The following is a 14,576-nucleotide window of genomic DNA, read 5'->3' as shown; positions in this document are numbered from 1 at the left end:
TGTTTAGTTTAATTCCCTCGTTTTACGGACACTCAGGAGGCCTAAGACATTTAACCAAGTTTGAATGGCCATTTGGTGACAGGACTGATAATGCATTACTCCTGGTTTCTGCACTTTCCTCTTCTTCACACCTCTAGGTTTTCTCCTGCTTGTAAATCTCCTACATTAAATCTGTCAGGAAGTCCTCTTTATTCTCCCTTGGACTTACCTCTTAGATTTATTCTTTCTTCATTCCCTGTTACATCTTCCTCATTTCACACCTTAATTGCTACAACTGCCCTCTAATTATTTTCTCTTAGCCCAATTCATCTTCTATCTTACCACCCGGCTGATCTGCCCTACACAGCATGTTCATCATTTCACACTAGGACTTCCAGAACCTTCTACAGATGACACTCAAACTCTTCACCCTGGCCTTCAATCCCCTGTATCATCTGGCCTTCACTATCTTTTTAGTTTTACCTCCTAATTCCTTAGCATGAGCTCTTTGTTCCAGCCAGGATGGTCTATTTACACCTTCTCCCTCTCATTTCTGCTCTGCTACACTATTATTTTCATCGCCTGAGATGTCCTTTTTTCCTATACTACTTGCAAAAGTCACATTAGTTTCTTAATCTTATTTTAACACTGTATTGCTTACCTTGGCTCTTTCCAATAACTCCAACCACAGAATACTCCTCTGAGTACTTTTAGTAAACGCTTTCCATGAATTATGTTCTAGTACCTGAGTACATCTCTAATGGCAGAAAGTGAAGAGGAGCTATAGAACTTCTTGATGAGGGTGAAAGAGGAGAGTGAAAAAGCTGGCTTAAATTTCAACATTCAAAAAACTAAGGTCATGGCATCTGGTCCTATCACTTCATGGCAAGTAGATGGGGGAAACAATGGAAAAAGTGACACATTTTATTTTCTTGGGCTCCAAAATCACTGGGGACGGTGACTGCAGCCATGAAATTAAAATGTTTGCTCCTTGGAAGAAAAGCTATGACAAACCTAGACTGTATATTAAAAAGCAGAGACATCACTTTGCTGACAGAGTTTCATACAGTCAAAGCTATGGCTTTTCCAGTAGTCACGTATGGATGTGAGAACTGATCCATAAAGAAGGCCGAGTGCTGAAGAATTGATACTTTCTAATTGTGGTACTGGAGAAGATTCTTGAGAGTTCCTTGGACTGCAAGGAGATCAAACCAGTCAATCTTAAAGGAAATCAACCCTGAATATTTCTTGGAAGGACTGATACTGAAGCTGAAGCTTCAATACGTTGGCCACCTGATACAAAGAACTGACTCATTGGAAAAGACCCCAGTGCTGGGAAATATTGAGGGCAGGAAGAGAAGGGGTTGGCAGAGGATGAGATGGTTGGATGGCATCACCAACTCAATGGATATGAATTTGAGCAGACTTTTGGAGATAGTGAAGGACAGGGAGGCCTGGGGTTGCAAAGAGTTGGACACGACTTAGCGACTGAACAGCAACAACAACATCCAGTTTAGTTCTTTGTACGTGGGCTGTTTGTACATAAAGGATAGATCCATTTCACAACAGAGATGTTAGGTCTTAGAATTGGTTTGTGAGTCATCAGTGAATCAATAGTGGTTGATTTCCTGGGATTGAATAATGTCCCTCAGAGAAAGCATAGAAACTATGAGAAGACTGAGGATGGAACCCAGTCAAGGGAGAAAAGAAGACAAGGGGCCAAAATGAGATGACGTAAAAAGGTCAGAGACAGTCAGTGAAAGCAGAATTAGAGAGACAGTGTCATGGAATGGCATATTTAAGGCAAAATGTTTCATGGACTACTATATATATTTTGGATTTAAATTTGATTTCTTCAGAAATCAATTTGTATATGAAAACTCTCATGGTAGAAAAATAAACATGAAACTACAACCCAAACAATTCTTATTTTTAAAAAACACTTGAAAATATAGCTTTTTAAATTGAATTATATTTGCTATACAATAATATATAAATTATAGATATATAATATGAGAGAGTGAGTGAAAGTCACTAAGTCGTGTGACTCATTGTCACCCCAAGGGCTATATAGTCCATGGAATTCTCCAGGCCAGAATACTGGAGTGGGTAGCTGTTCCCTTCTCCAGGGGATCTTCCCAACCCAGGGGTCGAACCCAGGTTTTCCACACTGCTGGCGGATTCTTTACCAGCTGAGCCACAAGGGAAGCCCAAGAATACTGGAGTGGGTAGCCTATCCCTTCTCCAGGGGATCTTCCTGACCCAGGAATCAAACCAGGGTCTCCTGCATTGCAGGTGAATTCTTTGTCAACTGAGCTAGCAAGGAATCCCAGGGATAATATAGCGATTCACAATTTTTAAAGATTATGCACTCCATTTATAGTTATTATAAAATATTTGTTATATTCCAGTGCTGTACAATATATCCTTGTAATTTATTATATACCTAATAGATTGTACCTCATTCATCCCTCATACATACCTAATACATTACCTCTCTTATACTTAATAATACATACATACCTTGCTTGTAAATACATCCCTCATACATACCTTCCTTACACATACATAATACATGCATCCCTCATACCAACCTAATAGGTTGTACCTCATACATCCTCTACTCTTACATTGCCCCTTGCACCCACCCCCTTGCTGGTAACCTTAGTTTGTTCTCTACATTTGTAGACAAATACTGTATGATATCACATATGCCATGCCATGCTTATGCTCACCTGTGTCTGACTCCTTGTGACCCCATGGACTTTAGCCCACCAGACTCCTCTGTCCATGGAATTTTCCATGTGAGAATACTGGAGTGGATTGCCATTTCCTCCTCTAGGGGATCTTCTCTACGCAGGGATTGAAACTGAGTCTCCTATGTCTCCTGCAATGCAGGCAGATTCTTTACCACTGAGCTACCAGGGAAGCCCAATATCACATATGTGGAATTTAAAAAAATACAACAAACTGATGAATATAGCAAAGAAGATAAGAGTATTGGGTGATTTTCAAGTATGTAACTAAAGTAAATGAGATAAAAAGACAAGTTTCTTTGAATCAAAAAGCTGATTTAAGAACCAAAAAAAGAAAAAGATAAAAGAAAGAAGAGAGAAAATAATTTAGGCTGCAAAAAATGGAGGATAACAGCTAAGCTGTTTATTATAAGTACACTGCAGGTCGTTGCCAAATTACTTCTCCCACATGAAACAATTTAGTCTGGCCAGACTATCCCTTCAGGGAGACAAGCTGCTAATTGTATACACCTTGGCAGTGACCTTTAAAAAGTGCTGTGGCATTGAGAACAGCCAAATTACTTGTGTTTGATTTATTACGCCAGCTAATTAAATGAGCCTTTGACTCAATGGTAGTCCAGTTTAACTGAGTAAGTAGACTACCTACAGAAATCAACAAAGTCACCTGCCATTATAGGTATGTGAAGAGTCTAAAGGTACTCATTGGAAAACCAAATGAAGCAATACACAATCACACCCTCACTATTGGGAGACAAAAATTAGAGCCATGAATCATTATAGAGCTGAATGGGGATGCCCCAGATGTATTCCATCGTATATTTAGCTGGTGCAGCATTTATTCTCAATAGAACCAGCTGCTTCAACTGAAGAACATTAGGTGACCACTGAACCCAGGATTTTGCTAGAAACCAAAAGACCAACCACAAAATTGTAGTCATCTCACATGCTAGTAAAGTGCTGCTCAAAATTCTCCAAGCCAGGCTTCAACAATATGTGAACTGTGAACTTCCAGATGTTCAAGCTGGTTTTAGAAAAGGCAGAGGAACCAGAGATCAATTGCTAACATCTGCTGGATCATGGAAAAAGCAAGAAAATTCTAGAAAAACATCTATTTCTGCTTTATTGACTATGCCAAAGCCTTTGACTGTGTGGATCACAAGAAACTGTGGAAAATTCTGAAAGAGATGGGAATACCAGACCACCTGACCTGCCTCTTGAGAAATCTGTATACAGATCAAGAAGCAACAGTTAGAACTGGACATGGAAAAACAGACTGGTTTCAAATAGGAAAAAAAGTACGTCAAGGCTATATCTTGTGACCCTGCTTATTTAACTTATATGCAGAGCACATTATGAGAAACACTGGGCTGGATGAAGCACAAGTGGGAATCAAGATTGGCGGGAGAAATCTCAATAACCTCAGACATGCAGATGACACCACCCTTATGGCAGAAAGGGAAGAAGAACTAAAGAGCCTCTTGATGAAAGTGAAAGAGGAGAGTGAAAAGGTTGGCTTAAAGCTCAACATTCAGAAAACTAAGATCATGGCATCCAGTCCCATCACTTCATGGCAAATAGATGGGGAAACAGTGGAAACAATGGCAGAGTTTATTTTGGGGGCTCCAAAATCACTGCAGATGGTGACTGCAGCCATGAAATTAAAAGACGTTTACTCCTTGGAAGGAAAGTTATGACCAACCTAGACAGCACATTAAAAAGCAGAGACATTACTTTGCCAACAAAGGTCCATCTAGTCAAGGCTATGGTTTTCCAGAAGTCGTGTATGGATGTGAAAGTTGGACAAAAAGAAAGCTGAGCGCTGAAGAATTGATGCTTTTGGATTGTGGTGTTGGAGAAGACTCTTGAGAGTCCCTTGGACTGCGAGGAGATCCAACTCGTCCATCCTAAAGGAGATCAGTCCTATGGGTTCATTGGAAGGACTGATGTTGAAACTGAAATTCCAATACTTTGGCCACCAGATGTGAAGAGCTGACTCATTTGAAAACACCCTGATGCAGGGAAAGATTGAAGGCGGGAGGAGAAGGGGACAGCAGAGGATGAGATGGTTGGATGGCATCACTGACTTGATGGATATGAGTTTGAATAAACTCCGGGAGTTGGTGATGGACAGGAAGGCCTGGCATGCTGCAGTCCATGGGGTCATGAAGAGTTGGACAGGGCTGAGCGACTGAACTGAACTGAAAAGACCAACATTACTATCTCCATATTTGCATACAGAGCTACTTTCTATTTTTTATCTCAAGGACAAATGATAGTTCAAAAGGCTCCATGACATTCTCCATGTTATACTCCCCTATAAGCAGATGAAGCATATATTTATGTTCTTCAGATCAGATCAGTCACTCAGTCGTGTCTGACTCTTTGCGACCCCATGAATTGCAGCACGCCAGGCCTCCCTGTCCATCACCAACTCCCGGAGTTCACTCAGACTCACGTCCATCGAGTCAGTGATGCCATCCAGCCATCTCATCCTCTGTTGTCCCCTTCTCCTCCTGCCCCCAATCCCTCCCAGCATCAGAGTCTCTTCCAATGAGTCAACTCTTTGCATGAGGTGGCCAAAGTACTGGAGTTTCAGCTTTAGCATCATTCCTTCCAAAGAAATCCCAGGGCTGATTTCCTTCAGAATAGACTGATTGGATCTCCTTGCAGTCCAAGGGACTCTCAAGAGTCTTCTCCAACACCACAGTTCGAAAGCATCAATTCTTTGGTGCTCAGCCTTCTTCACAGTCCAACTCTCACATCCATACATGACCACAGGAAAAACCATAGCCTTGACTAGATGGACCTTTGTTGGCAAGTTTCCAATATAAAATTCAGATCAGAACCCCTCCTTTTGTTTTCTGTGGTAAACAAAGGATGTTGTTGTTGTGTTATTGTTGTTTAGTCACTAAGTCGTGTCTCTTTTGTGACCCTGTGACTATCCTGCCAGGCTCCTCTCTCCATGAGATTTCCCAGGCAGAATACTGGAATGGGTTGTCATGCCCTTCTCCAGGGGATCTTTCTGACTTAGGGATTGACCCCATGTCTTCTGCATTGATAGGTGGATTCTTTACTGGATTCTTTACCACTGAGCCATCAAGAAGCCTGTGGCAAACAAAGGATAGCTACTATCAATACTTTTAGTGGGGGGAAAGCATGTATAGTGTCCCTGTATCATGTAATGTTCCCTTGGAACCTCAGAATGTGACTTTGGACATAGGATCTTTGCAGATCTAATTAGTTAAGTTAAAATGAAGTCCAACTGGATTAGAGAGAGTTTGAAATCCAATATCTGGTGTCCATATAAAAAATGAGAAAATGCAGAGACGTATACAGGGAAGAAGACAGACTGCATTTTGACTCTTTACCTTTTATTTTTTTAGAGTTTCTGGGGAGTCTTTTCACTGAAATGCCATCTCAGCATGGCCCCAGCTCTCCAAATTGCTCCTTGTGTGGGCTCAGCTGGCATCTCCTTTGAGCATCGCCATGTGTGCTCAACGGCCCAGGGAATCTGATTTGTATTCTGTGACATTCCCACCCCTTAAAGGTCATGTAACAGTCTCATGCTGAAGAAATGAGCCTACTGGAAGCCTGAGTTACTGCACAATGGGACCCAAGAGCCATTGAAGATTTTCCTTAGATAAAAAGCCTTTATTTTTTAGTGCTTTTGGAAGCTGTATTTATTAAAGCCCGAACTCTAAGCTTACTGTGTTAGTAGTCTTTCAAGAGTCTTAGATGTCTGGTCTCCATTTAGGATCTCTGTGTCTGGAGGCAGGTCTCTAGGTTTGGAAATCATTGATTTGATAGGGCAAAGGATTGCTGTTCTTTTCCATGCCATGCAGTATTATGTGATGGTTCCAGGGACAGCTTGGAAGGCCAAGAGGGCATGTGTTAAAATCTTGCTTGTTTGCCTTCTGCCCTTTAGTATGTTACTTAACACCTAACACCTCAGTTTCTCTCTAGCTTATATAGTTATTGTAAATTTTAAATGACTTAAAGTATATACAGGGCTTAGAACAGTGCCAGCACTTTTTAAACACCAGATACATGTGACCTCTTATTATTAATCATGTGCATTATATCTTGAATTGAGATGCTCATTATACTTGGCTAATAACAAATAGGTATATTTCAAAGCCAGAGAGTGGTATTCGAGTTTCTTGTGAATTTTTTCCCCTCTGTCTACCTATTTTCAGAGAGCTGTTTTTGAGGTAGAGATGGTGATATTATGCTGGGAAAAAAGTGAGAACCAACATCTCAAAACTTTTCAGGAAATACTATTTATCCAGTCTGATAAAGAAACAAATATCTAGTTCCTTTGGTTAGTAGAGAATTGACATTGAAAGCACATATAAATTGTTAAATAATTCTTGTATATAAAATAAAGTGGTTTCTTATTAGCACATGACAAAATTTATGCATGAAGAGGTTTGTACAAAGAGGTAATCTGTTCTGAAAGTAAAAGGCTTTCAAGTACAGAACAAAACACAACTTTGCTCCTGGCTTCTAAAGAGGGAGAGTCATGAGGAGGGTCATAGTATTCATTTACTATGTATTCATTCAACAGTTTGTTCATTCACCCACTCAGCTATTCAATGAAATATTTAGTCCCATCTGTGGGTCAGGTGTGGTTCTATATCATAAATTCAAAGATGACTGAGACTGTCCCAGGCTTCAAGGAGCTAATTCAGAAACAAAATGAATAGGCAGTGGAAATAGGGCCCAGCATATGCCTTAATCAGGGCTTCCCTAGCAGCTCAACTGGTAAAGAAGTCACCTGCAATGTGGGAGACTTGGGTTTGATCCCTGAGTTGGGAAGACCCTCTGGAGCAGGGCATGGCAACCCACTCTAGTGTTCTTGCCTGGAGAATTCCATGGACAGAGGAGCCTGCAGGCTACAGTCCATGGCGTTGCAAAGAGTTGGACATGACTGAGTGACTAAGCACAGCACAGCATATATGCCTTAGCCAATACATCCTCCTTCATAAAGTCCGAGGCTGATTTCCCAGTTTAATAGAGTGCACTGTAACTATCTGTAGAAAACTGTTTCCATAGAGGAACGTCTGTGTTGTGCTTTGTGCCATACTTGGAGCCTGGTGCTTCTAAAAGGGAACAGAGCCAATCAAAAAGGGAAAATCCCCCTTTTCCATCCAGTGGCTTCTTACACCTTTGTAGTTTATAAATATAGTGTCCATGACACCAGTCAAAACCCTCAACTGGCAGAGAAGGGCTGACCAGCAGGTCTTAGCTCCTCAACAGTTACTGAAGTAGAAATAGTGGGAACTCAAGGTGTTGATGAGAAAACCAAATAGGCAGAAAAATACTTTCAGTAGCAGACAAGATGGGGTAAAGGAGGTGATGCAACTAGAATTGGACTGTTTGTTTTAAATTTTATTTATTTTTTGGCCAAGTGGGCATGTGGGATTTTAGTTCCCCAAACAGGGATTGAACCTGTGCCCCCTGTGGTGGAAGTACGGACTTTTAACCACTAGTCCACCAGGGAAGTCACTTATTACTGCATTGAATTGAATGTCTTGGTCTCTCCCAAGCAAAATTCCTACGTTCCTGAATTAGCTAATTCTGGTTTCTAAGGATTTAAAGACGTTGAATAGCAAAACTCTTGATTTTGTTACTCATCATGTTCGTTTTCTACAGATTTTGATGTGAGATTATAGAACAAAGTTGAGTAGCTGGTGTGTTGATCAGGGTGCCAGAAAGAAGCCGACAGCACATCCAGATGAAGATAATTTGAGGGGAATTTAATAAACAAAATACAAAGCTGTGGCTGGGATCTAGGGAACCAAGGGATGGTGAAGTTACCTGGGACTGGGACAGTGGCGCTGTTATGACTTGTAGGCTTGAAGGGATGAAGGGGCAGAGGTGTTATGAAAAACTCAAGAAGAGGGAGGCATATACAGTAGGTACTCTTGAGGGGACCTTTCAGCCAAGGATCCAACCAACCCAAGATGGTCGTATAAGGAAGGAGTCAGAGTAATAAGTACCTTGCCCTCATTTTCTTTCCATTCTCCTATTTCCTGACAGTGTTTCCAATTGTTGAACACAAACAGAAGCCAGAAAGTGTGGAAATCTACTGATGTAGTTCATACTATGTACATTCTTTATAAGGAAGAGCTCAAAGAGAAGGAAGAGTAGATCTAAAGAGGCGGCTGAAAGCTACAACAGCTGGTTTTTGTAAACTTTAGTTACACAGTGTTTTCTATGCACAGCAGCTGGACTAGCAAGTTTAGAACCTATAAATCCATGATCCACAAAGGTCACTGCCAGAATGATGTCATAGGCAAAAAAGCACAGTCCATGCAATCAACAATCATTTCAAAGCAATTAGTCTTTTACTTGATTTTCCCGGACGCTGTGAAGGGATAAACAGATGAAAAATATTTCTTAAAAATCTGTTTTTCAGTCATAGTTTCTTCTGTTTTTCTCTTTAATATCTGTCCTTTCAGCTCCTGAAATCTCCTCCAGCAATTCATTCCACGTTTAGCCCTTGTTCACCCTCTTTCCCCACATTCACCGCCTGTTCTTCCACCATGAAACCCCCAAATCCTTTGATCTTCTAAGATAGGGAGGACCCTGGTTAGAGAGTGAAAGAGAGAGAAGGCTTCAGGGCTAACACACGGGGTAGGGTTCCAATGGGCTGGGGAGATGTAAGCTGTGATATAGTCAAATATTTTTATCCCATTTTACAAGCATAGGAAATACCTAGAGAGACTGAGTAGTCAAGCTCTGATGAATTGTGCCAAAGAATTTTCTGGGCTAAATGGCCTAAATTCAGCCTTAATATGGAGGGTTCCACCTGTCTGATGACTCTGAAATAAGATGATAAATAAATGAGACCATCTTCTCAAAAGACCCACTGAAATTGATGCCATTTAGGGAAAAGCATGTGATCATTTAAATGACTAGCCTTAGGATTATCCACAGATGAATCTAAAGTTCAGTTTCCTGAAGCAGGAGTTGGCTGCAGCTGTAACAGCCTCCCTCTCTCCTTCTGGATGCAGAGATGGAGTCAACAAGGCTCAGAAAGAAAGCGGCTGTCACAATCCTTACTGTACACACAGAGTCCATTGTGATGAAACCCCAGAACAAGGCAAAATCAATGATAGATCAGTGATAGTCATGGTCATGATCTCTAGGAACTGGCATAATGGACTGTTATTTTTTAAATGACTCTAACCGTGATGGGTATGTGTTGGGATCTGTATTAACTCTTCAGGTTCAACTAATGTTTACCAAAAATTTTAATGCATTAGAAACTGACTTCATAAAAAATACCTGTCCCTATTGAGAGTCTACCATATGGTGGTCATCAAGATGCCTTTTCTAGTTCAGATCAGCTGGCTTGTGTAGTGTGTGTACAAATCCCCATTCTATGGACCTAGAGGTGTTCTACCAACTGCCCACACCTGCACATGTAGTAAATGGTAGAATTAAGATATAGAACCATGTGGTCAGTTCAAAATCTACATTATTTCTATCTTGTAGGTGTTTTGCTGCTAGAAGCATAATCTGTGTTCATCAATTAGATCAGTCTCAATATTGGGTGATTAGAAATAAATTAACAGAGAAGGCAACGGCACCCCACTCCAGTACTTTTGCCTGGAAAATCCCATGGACAGAGGAGCCTGGTAGGCTGCAGTCCATGGGGTCGAGAAGAGTCGGACACAACTGAGCGACTTCACTTTCACTTTTCACTTTCATGCATTGGAGAAGGAAATGGCAACCCACTCCAGTGTTCTTGCCTGGAGAATCCCAGGGACAGGGGAGCCTGGTGGGCTGCTGTCTCTGGGGTCGCACAGAGTTGGACACGACTGATGTGACTTAGCAGCAGCAGCAGAAATAAATAACATATTAAAATCTGAATTAGATATGAGAAAAAGGTATTCCTTTTGCATTCTGATAAAATGATTTATGCTCACATCTTTCTTTTGCCTTGTGTTTCCCAGTGATTTGAGTATATTGTACTTCAGAAATGGAGTAGACTTTGGGGTCAGATAAGCTGCTTCTGGAACTTGTGTGCTGAGTCACTTCAGTCGTGACTGACTCTTTGACTGTAGCCCGCCCAGGTGCCTCTGTCCATGGGATTCTCCAGGCAAGAATACTGGAGTGGGTTGCCATGCCCTTGTCCAGGGGAGCTTCCAGACCCAGGAATCGAACCCACATCTCTTAAATCTACTGCATTGGCAAGCGGTTCTTTAGGACTAGCACCACATTAGGCCAATAGTGAAACATCAGATTGTTTCTGTATATTTAAAAGAGAGGTAACTTAAAGCTCAACATTCAGCAAACTAAGATCATGGCATCTGGTCCCATCACTTCATGGCAAATAGATGGGGAAACAGTGGAAAGTGTCAGACTATATTTTTCTGGGCTCCAAAATCACTGCAGATGGTGATTGCAGCCATGAAATTAGAAGACGCTTACTCCTTGGAAAGAAATTTATGACCAACCTAGACAGCATATTAAAAAGCAGAGACATTATTTTGCCAACAAAGATCCATCTAGTCAAGGCTATGATTTTTCCAGTGGTCATGTGTGGAAGTGAGATTTGGACTATAAAGAAAGCTGAGCGCTGAAGAATTGATGCTTTTGAACTGTGGTTTTAGAGAAGACTCCTGAAAGTCCCTTGGACTGCAAGGAGATCCAACCAGTCCATCTGAAAGGATTTCAGTCCTGGGTGTTCATTGGAAGGACTGATGTTGAAGCTGAAACTCCAATACTTTGGCCACCTAATGTGAAGAGCTGACTCATTGGAAAAGATCCTGATGCTGGGAAAGATTGAGGGCAGGAGGAGAAGGGGAAGACAGATGATGAGATGGTTGGATGGCATCACCGACTCAATGGACATGGATTTGGGTGGACTCTGGGAGTTGGTGATTGTAGTGGGGCTAGAGGATAGCCCTTTTATTAGTTTTCCTGTTGTTTTTGTTGTGTCTCTGATGTCAATGTATTTTTATCTTTATCAAATTTGGAACGATGTTTATTTAACTAATGGAATCTCTTTTTATATTTTGGGCAAACTCTTGGGGGCTTTTTATTTTTTTTTTTAGAAGTGGTATTATTTTTAGTTGTTTGTATTGGCATGTGGCATTGTTTTTTCATATGGCCGACTTTTTTGCAGTTAAAACATTTAGCATTGGCAGCCTTTTGTACATTAAAAGTTTTTAGTGTCACTAGTTTTGTTCTATGGGACATAGATTTGATATCTCTATAAGCTTTTAAATATTTTATAGGAGAATTGGTTTTTCGAATTGGTCTAGGTATAGATTGATATTTTTTATTAGCATTTTTAAAGGGAAGTTGTTTGAAAATAATATTTTGTAAGGTTTTATCTTTGATAGATTTTTTGATGGCATCTTTTAATTTTTTTATAAATTGGGCATATTTTTTTTTCATGTCCCTGGGTAATCTTGACAAATGAACCATCAGAGGTAATACTATCAATTTTTGTCTATGTTCTGTAAGAAATTTTTTTAATGAAATGTAACATCTGAGGGGTAATATTAGCTAATTGTGCAGTCATATTTGCCATGGCTCCTATTCCAGTGAGTATATTATAGGTTAAATTGGCAGGGTTACCATGAGATTGTTGGTCAATCATTATTTGTCGGGCTTTATCATTAACCCATATTTACCACTGAAGTAATTGTTGAGGATTTAGAACCATCTTTGTTACTTGAAAAAAATCATATGGCATCTAATGATCAGCCCATCTGAGGAATTTTACATAGTAAGAAGAAGTAGGTCCATACAAAGTGTATGTTTTTTTAAAGCTAGATAACATTCCGAAATCTAAACTAGCCCAAGCATTCTGGCCTTGGGCAGGTTGATCAAACTGTATTGGGAAAGCGAAAGCGCAAGTAGGCATCTCCCGAGGAGGAATGAAATGGTTAGTACTAGTGAGGTTAGTAACTGTTGTTATAGGTGGAGCAGAAGGAAAAACCTCAGATTTGGGCTGTCTGTTGAATGAAATGACCTCTGTTCTAAGTGGTTTTGGTTTTGATATATCTTTTATATATACGTCTTCAAGCTGTTTTTTTTTTTGATTGAGCATAACATTTTTATATTTCTAAGCACCTTGCATATCTTGTTCTTCAAGCTCATATTCATGTTAAGACTGAATAGTTTCCACTTCCAAATCAACATTGTGTCCTTTAATTTGTTTTATGATAGCCCATATAAGTGACCATGTAACCCACCATTGAGGGGGAATATGGACTCCTTGCCAATATGTTCGCAAAACATTATTTTTAACCCTTTTCCATATGTCTAGATCGAGTGTCCCCTCCTATGGGAACGATGGATTATGTTCCAGTAAAATATGATAGCAGTCATTTAACTTATCTCTTGAAACATTAACACCATTTTGTTTCAGAAAGTGATGTATTACAGAAATGAAAGGAATCTTACTGCTATGTTGTCTCATTTGCTTACCTCTTTCTGCAGAGCTCACCGCTTTGTTCAGTCTTTCTATCAAGTCCCTGTTTGGGCGCCACTTGTGGGAATTTTCTTCCCAGGACTTGGAAACGGTGAGCCTGAAAGAACAACACTTGGACAGTCTCTGCAAGGACTGATAAGTCTATTTCTGCAGTCGAGCCTTTTTATAGGAGCAAGGAACAAAGAGCTTGGAGAAACGGCAAGCAGAGCACGTACAGGGCTAAGACATAATCAGTAAAAGATACTTCAAAGACCAGCGCGTTCTTAACGACCCATGTGTTTGTTCCATGACCCATTTTCTCAAGCAACGTCTTTAATGTTTAATCATTAAACCTTGGCGCCGAGCATAGCCAAAAGCAGGAAAGGTTTTTCAGCTATCAGTACACAATGCCTGGGTACTTCTGCCCTTCGCCATTTCCCCGAGGACCTTCTCCTTCAAAGCTATTCTGCACTGTACCTCCCAACAGTGATGGACAGGAAGGCCTGGCGTGCTGCAGTTCATGAGGTCGCAAAGAGTCAGACACAACTGAGCGACTGAGCTGAACTGAACTTTCCACATTTTATGTAAGGATTAGAAATAACAGATGTAAAGTATCTGGCACCATTTGGATCACTCAAAAATGGTAGCTATTATTCTGGCTTATGAAATCATTCTGGTAAAGGGACTTGAGTCTTCTGTCTGTTTATTTGCCTTGGAGTCCTAAGTTAATTTGTGAGTTTTGCTGAGCAGTAATCTATATGGAAGCTTCAAAGAACAAAGAGCTTTATTTGGGTAACTTAGGAATTGCAATTTGGGAGGCACAGATTTGGGTAAAAATGAGAGTGTTTGGGGGAAGAGAAAATGTCAGGGGCTTGTACAGGCAAAAGTCACAAGTTTGTCAAAGTTGTCTGGCAAGAATTATGATTGACTCATGCATCAAAGAAAACGTTTGTCCTTTAAGGGTAAGGTAGGGGTCCAATGAGAATCCTGTTTTTGGAACATTATACAGATGATATGGATGCCTGCATTAAGACAACAAATGGTCCTGCTATATTTAAAATGGATAACCAGCAAGGACCTACTGTATAGCACGTGGAACTACTCACTGTTATGTGGCAGCCTGGATGGGAGGGGCGTTGGAGGAGAATGGATACATTTACATATATGGCTGAATCCCTTAGCTGTTCACCTGAAACTATCACAACATTGTTAATCGGCTGAACCCCAATACAAAATAAAAAGTTTAAAAAAAGACAACAAGTGGTCAAAAGGTCAGATTCCATCTAGTTTGAGATATGCATAAGTCACACTTCCTCAGTGGCTTCCCAGATCTATTTTAGGACGCTCTCTTAACAATACCAACTCCATTTTGATTTTCCTTTCATAGCACAGAAGTATACTGACTC

At 40.5% G+C, this 14,576-nt stretch overlaps 1 protein-coding gene across 1 annotated transcript in view; it reads right to left on the bottom strand.

The window, feature by feature from the left end:
* SMLR1 (small leucine rich protein 1) overlaps positions 1 to 13,486 on the bottom strand; it is a 174,474-nt gene extending 160,988 nt beyond the window's left edge. The window contains 2 exon segments of the mRNA XM_070376450.1: positions 13,188 to 13,288; positions 13,407 to 13,486. Coding sequence (XP_070232551.1) covers positions 13,188 to 13,288; positions 13,407 to 13,486 — 181 coding nt within the window.
* Positions 13,487 to 14,576: the final 1,090 nt, after the last annotated feature.

The sequence above is a fragment of the Bos mutus genome, chromosome 9, assembly GCF_027580195.1.
Source record: "Bos mutus isolate GX-2022 chromosome 9, NWIPB_WYAK_1.1, whole genome shotgun sequence".
In the NCBI taxonomy this organism is placed as follows: Eukaryota; Metazoa; Chordata; class Mammalia; order Artiodactyla; family Bovidae; genus Bos; species Bos mutus.
This window is presented reverse-complemented; position numbering and strand designations above follow the sequence as displayed.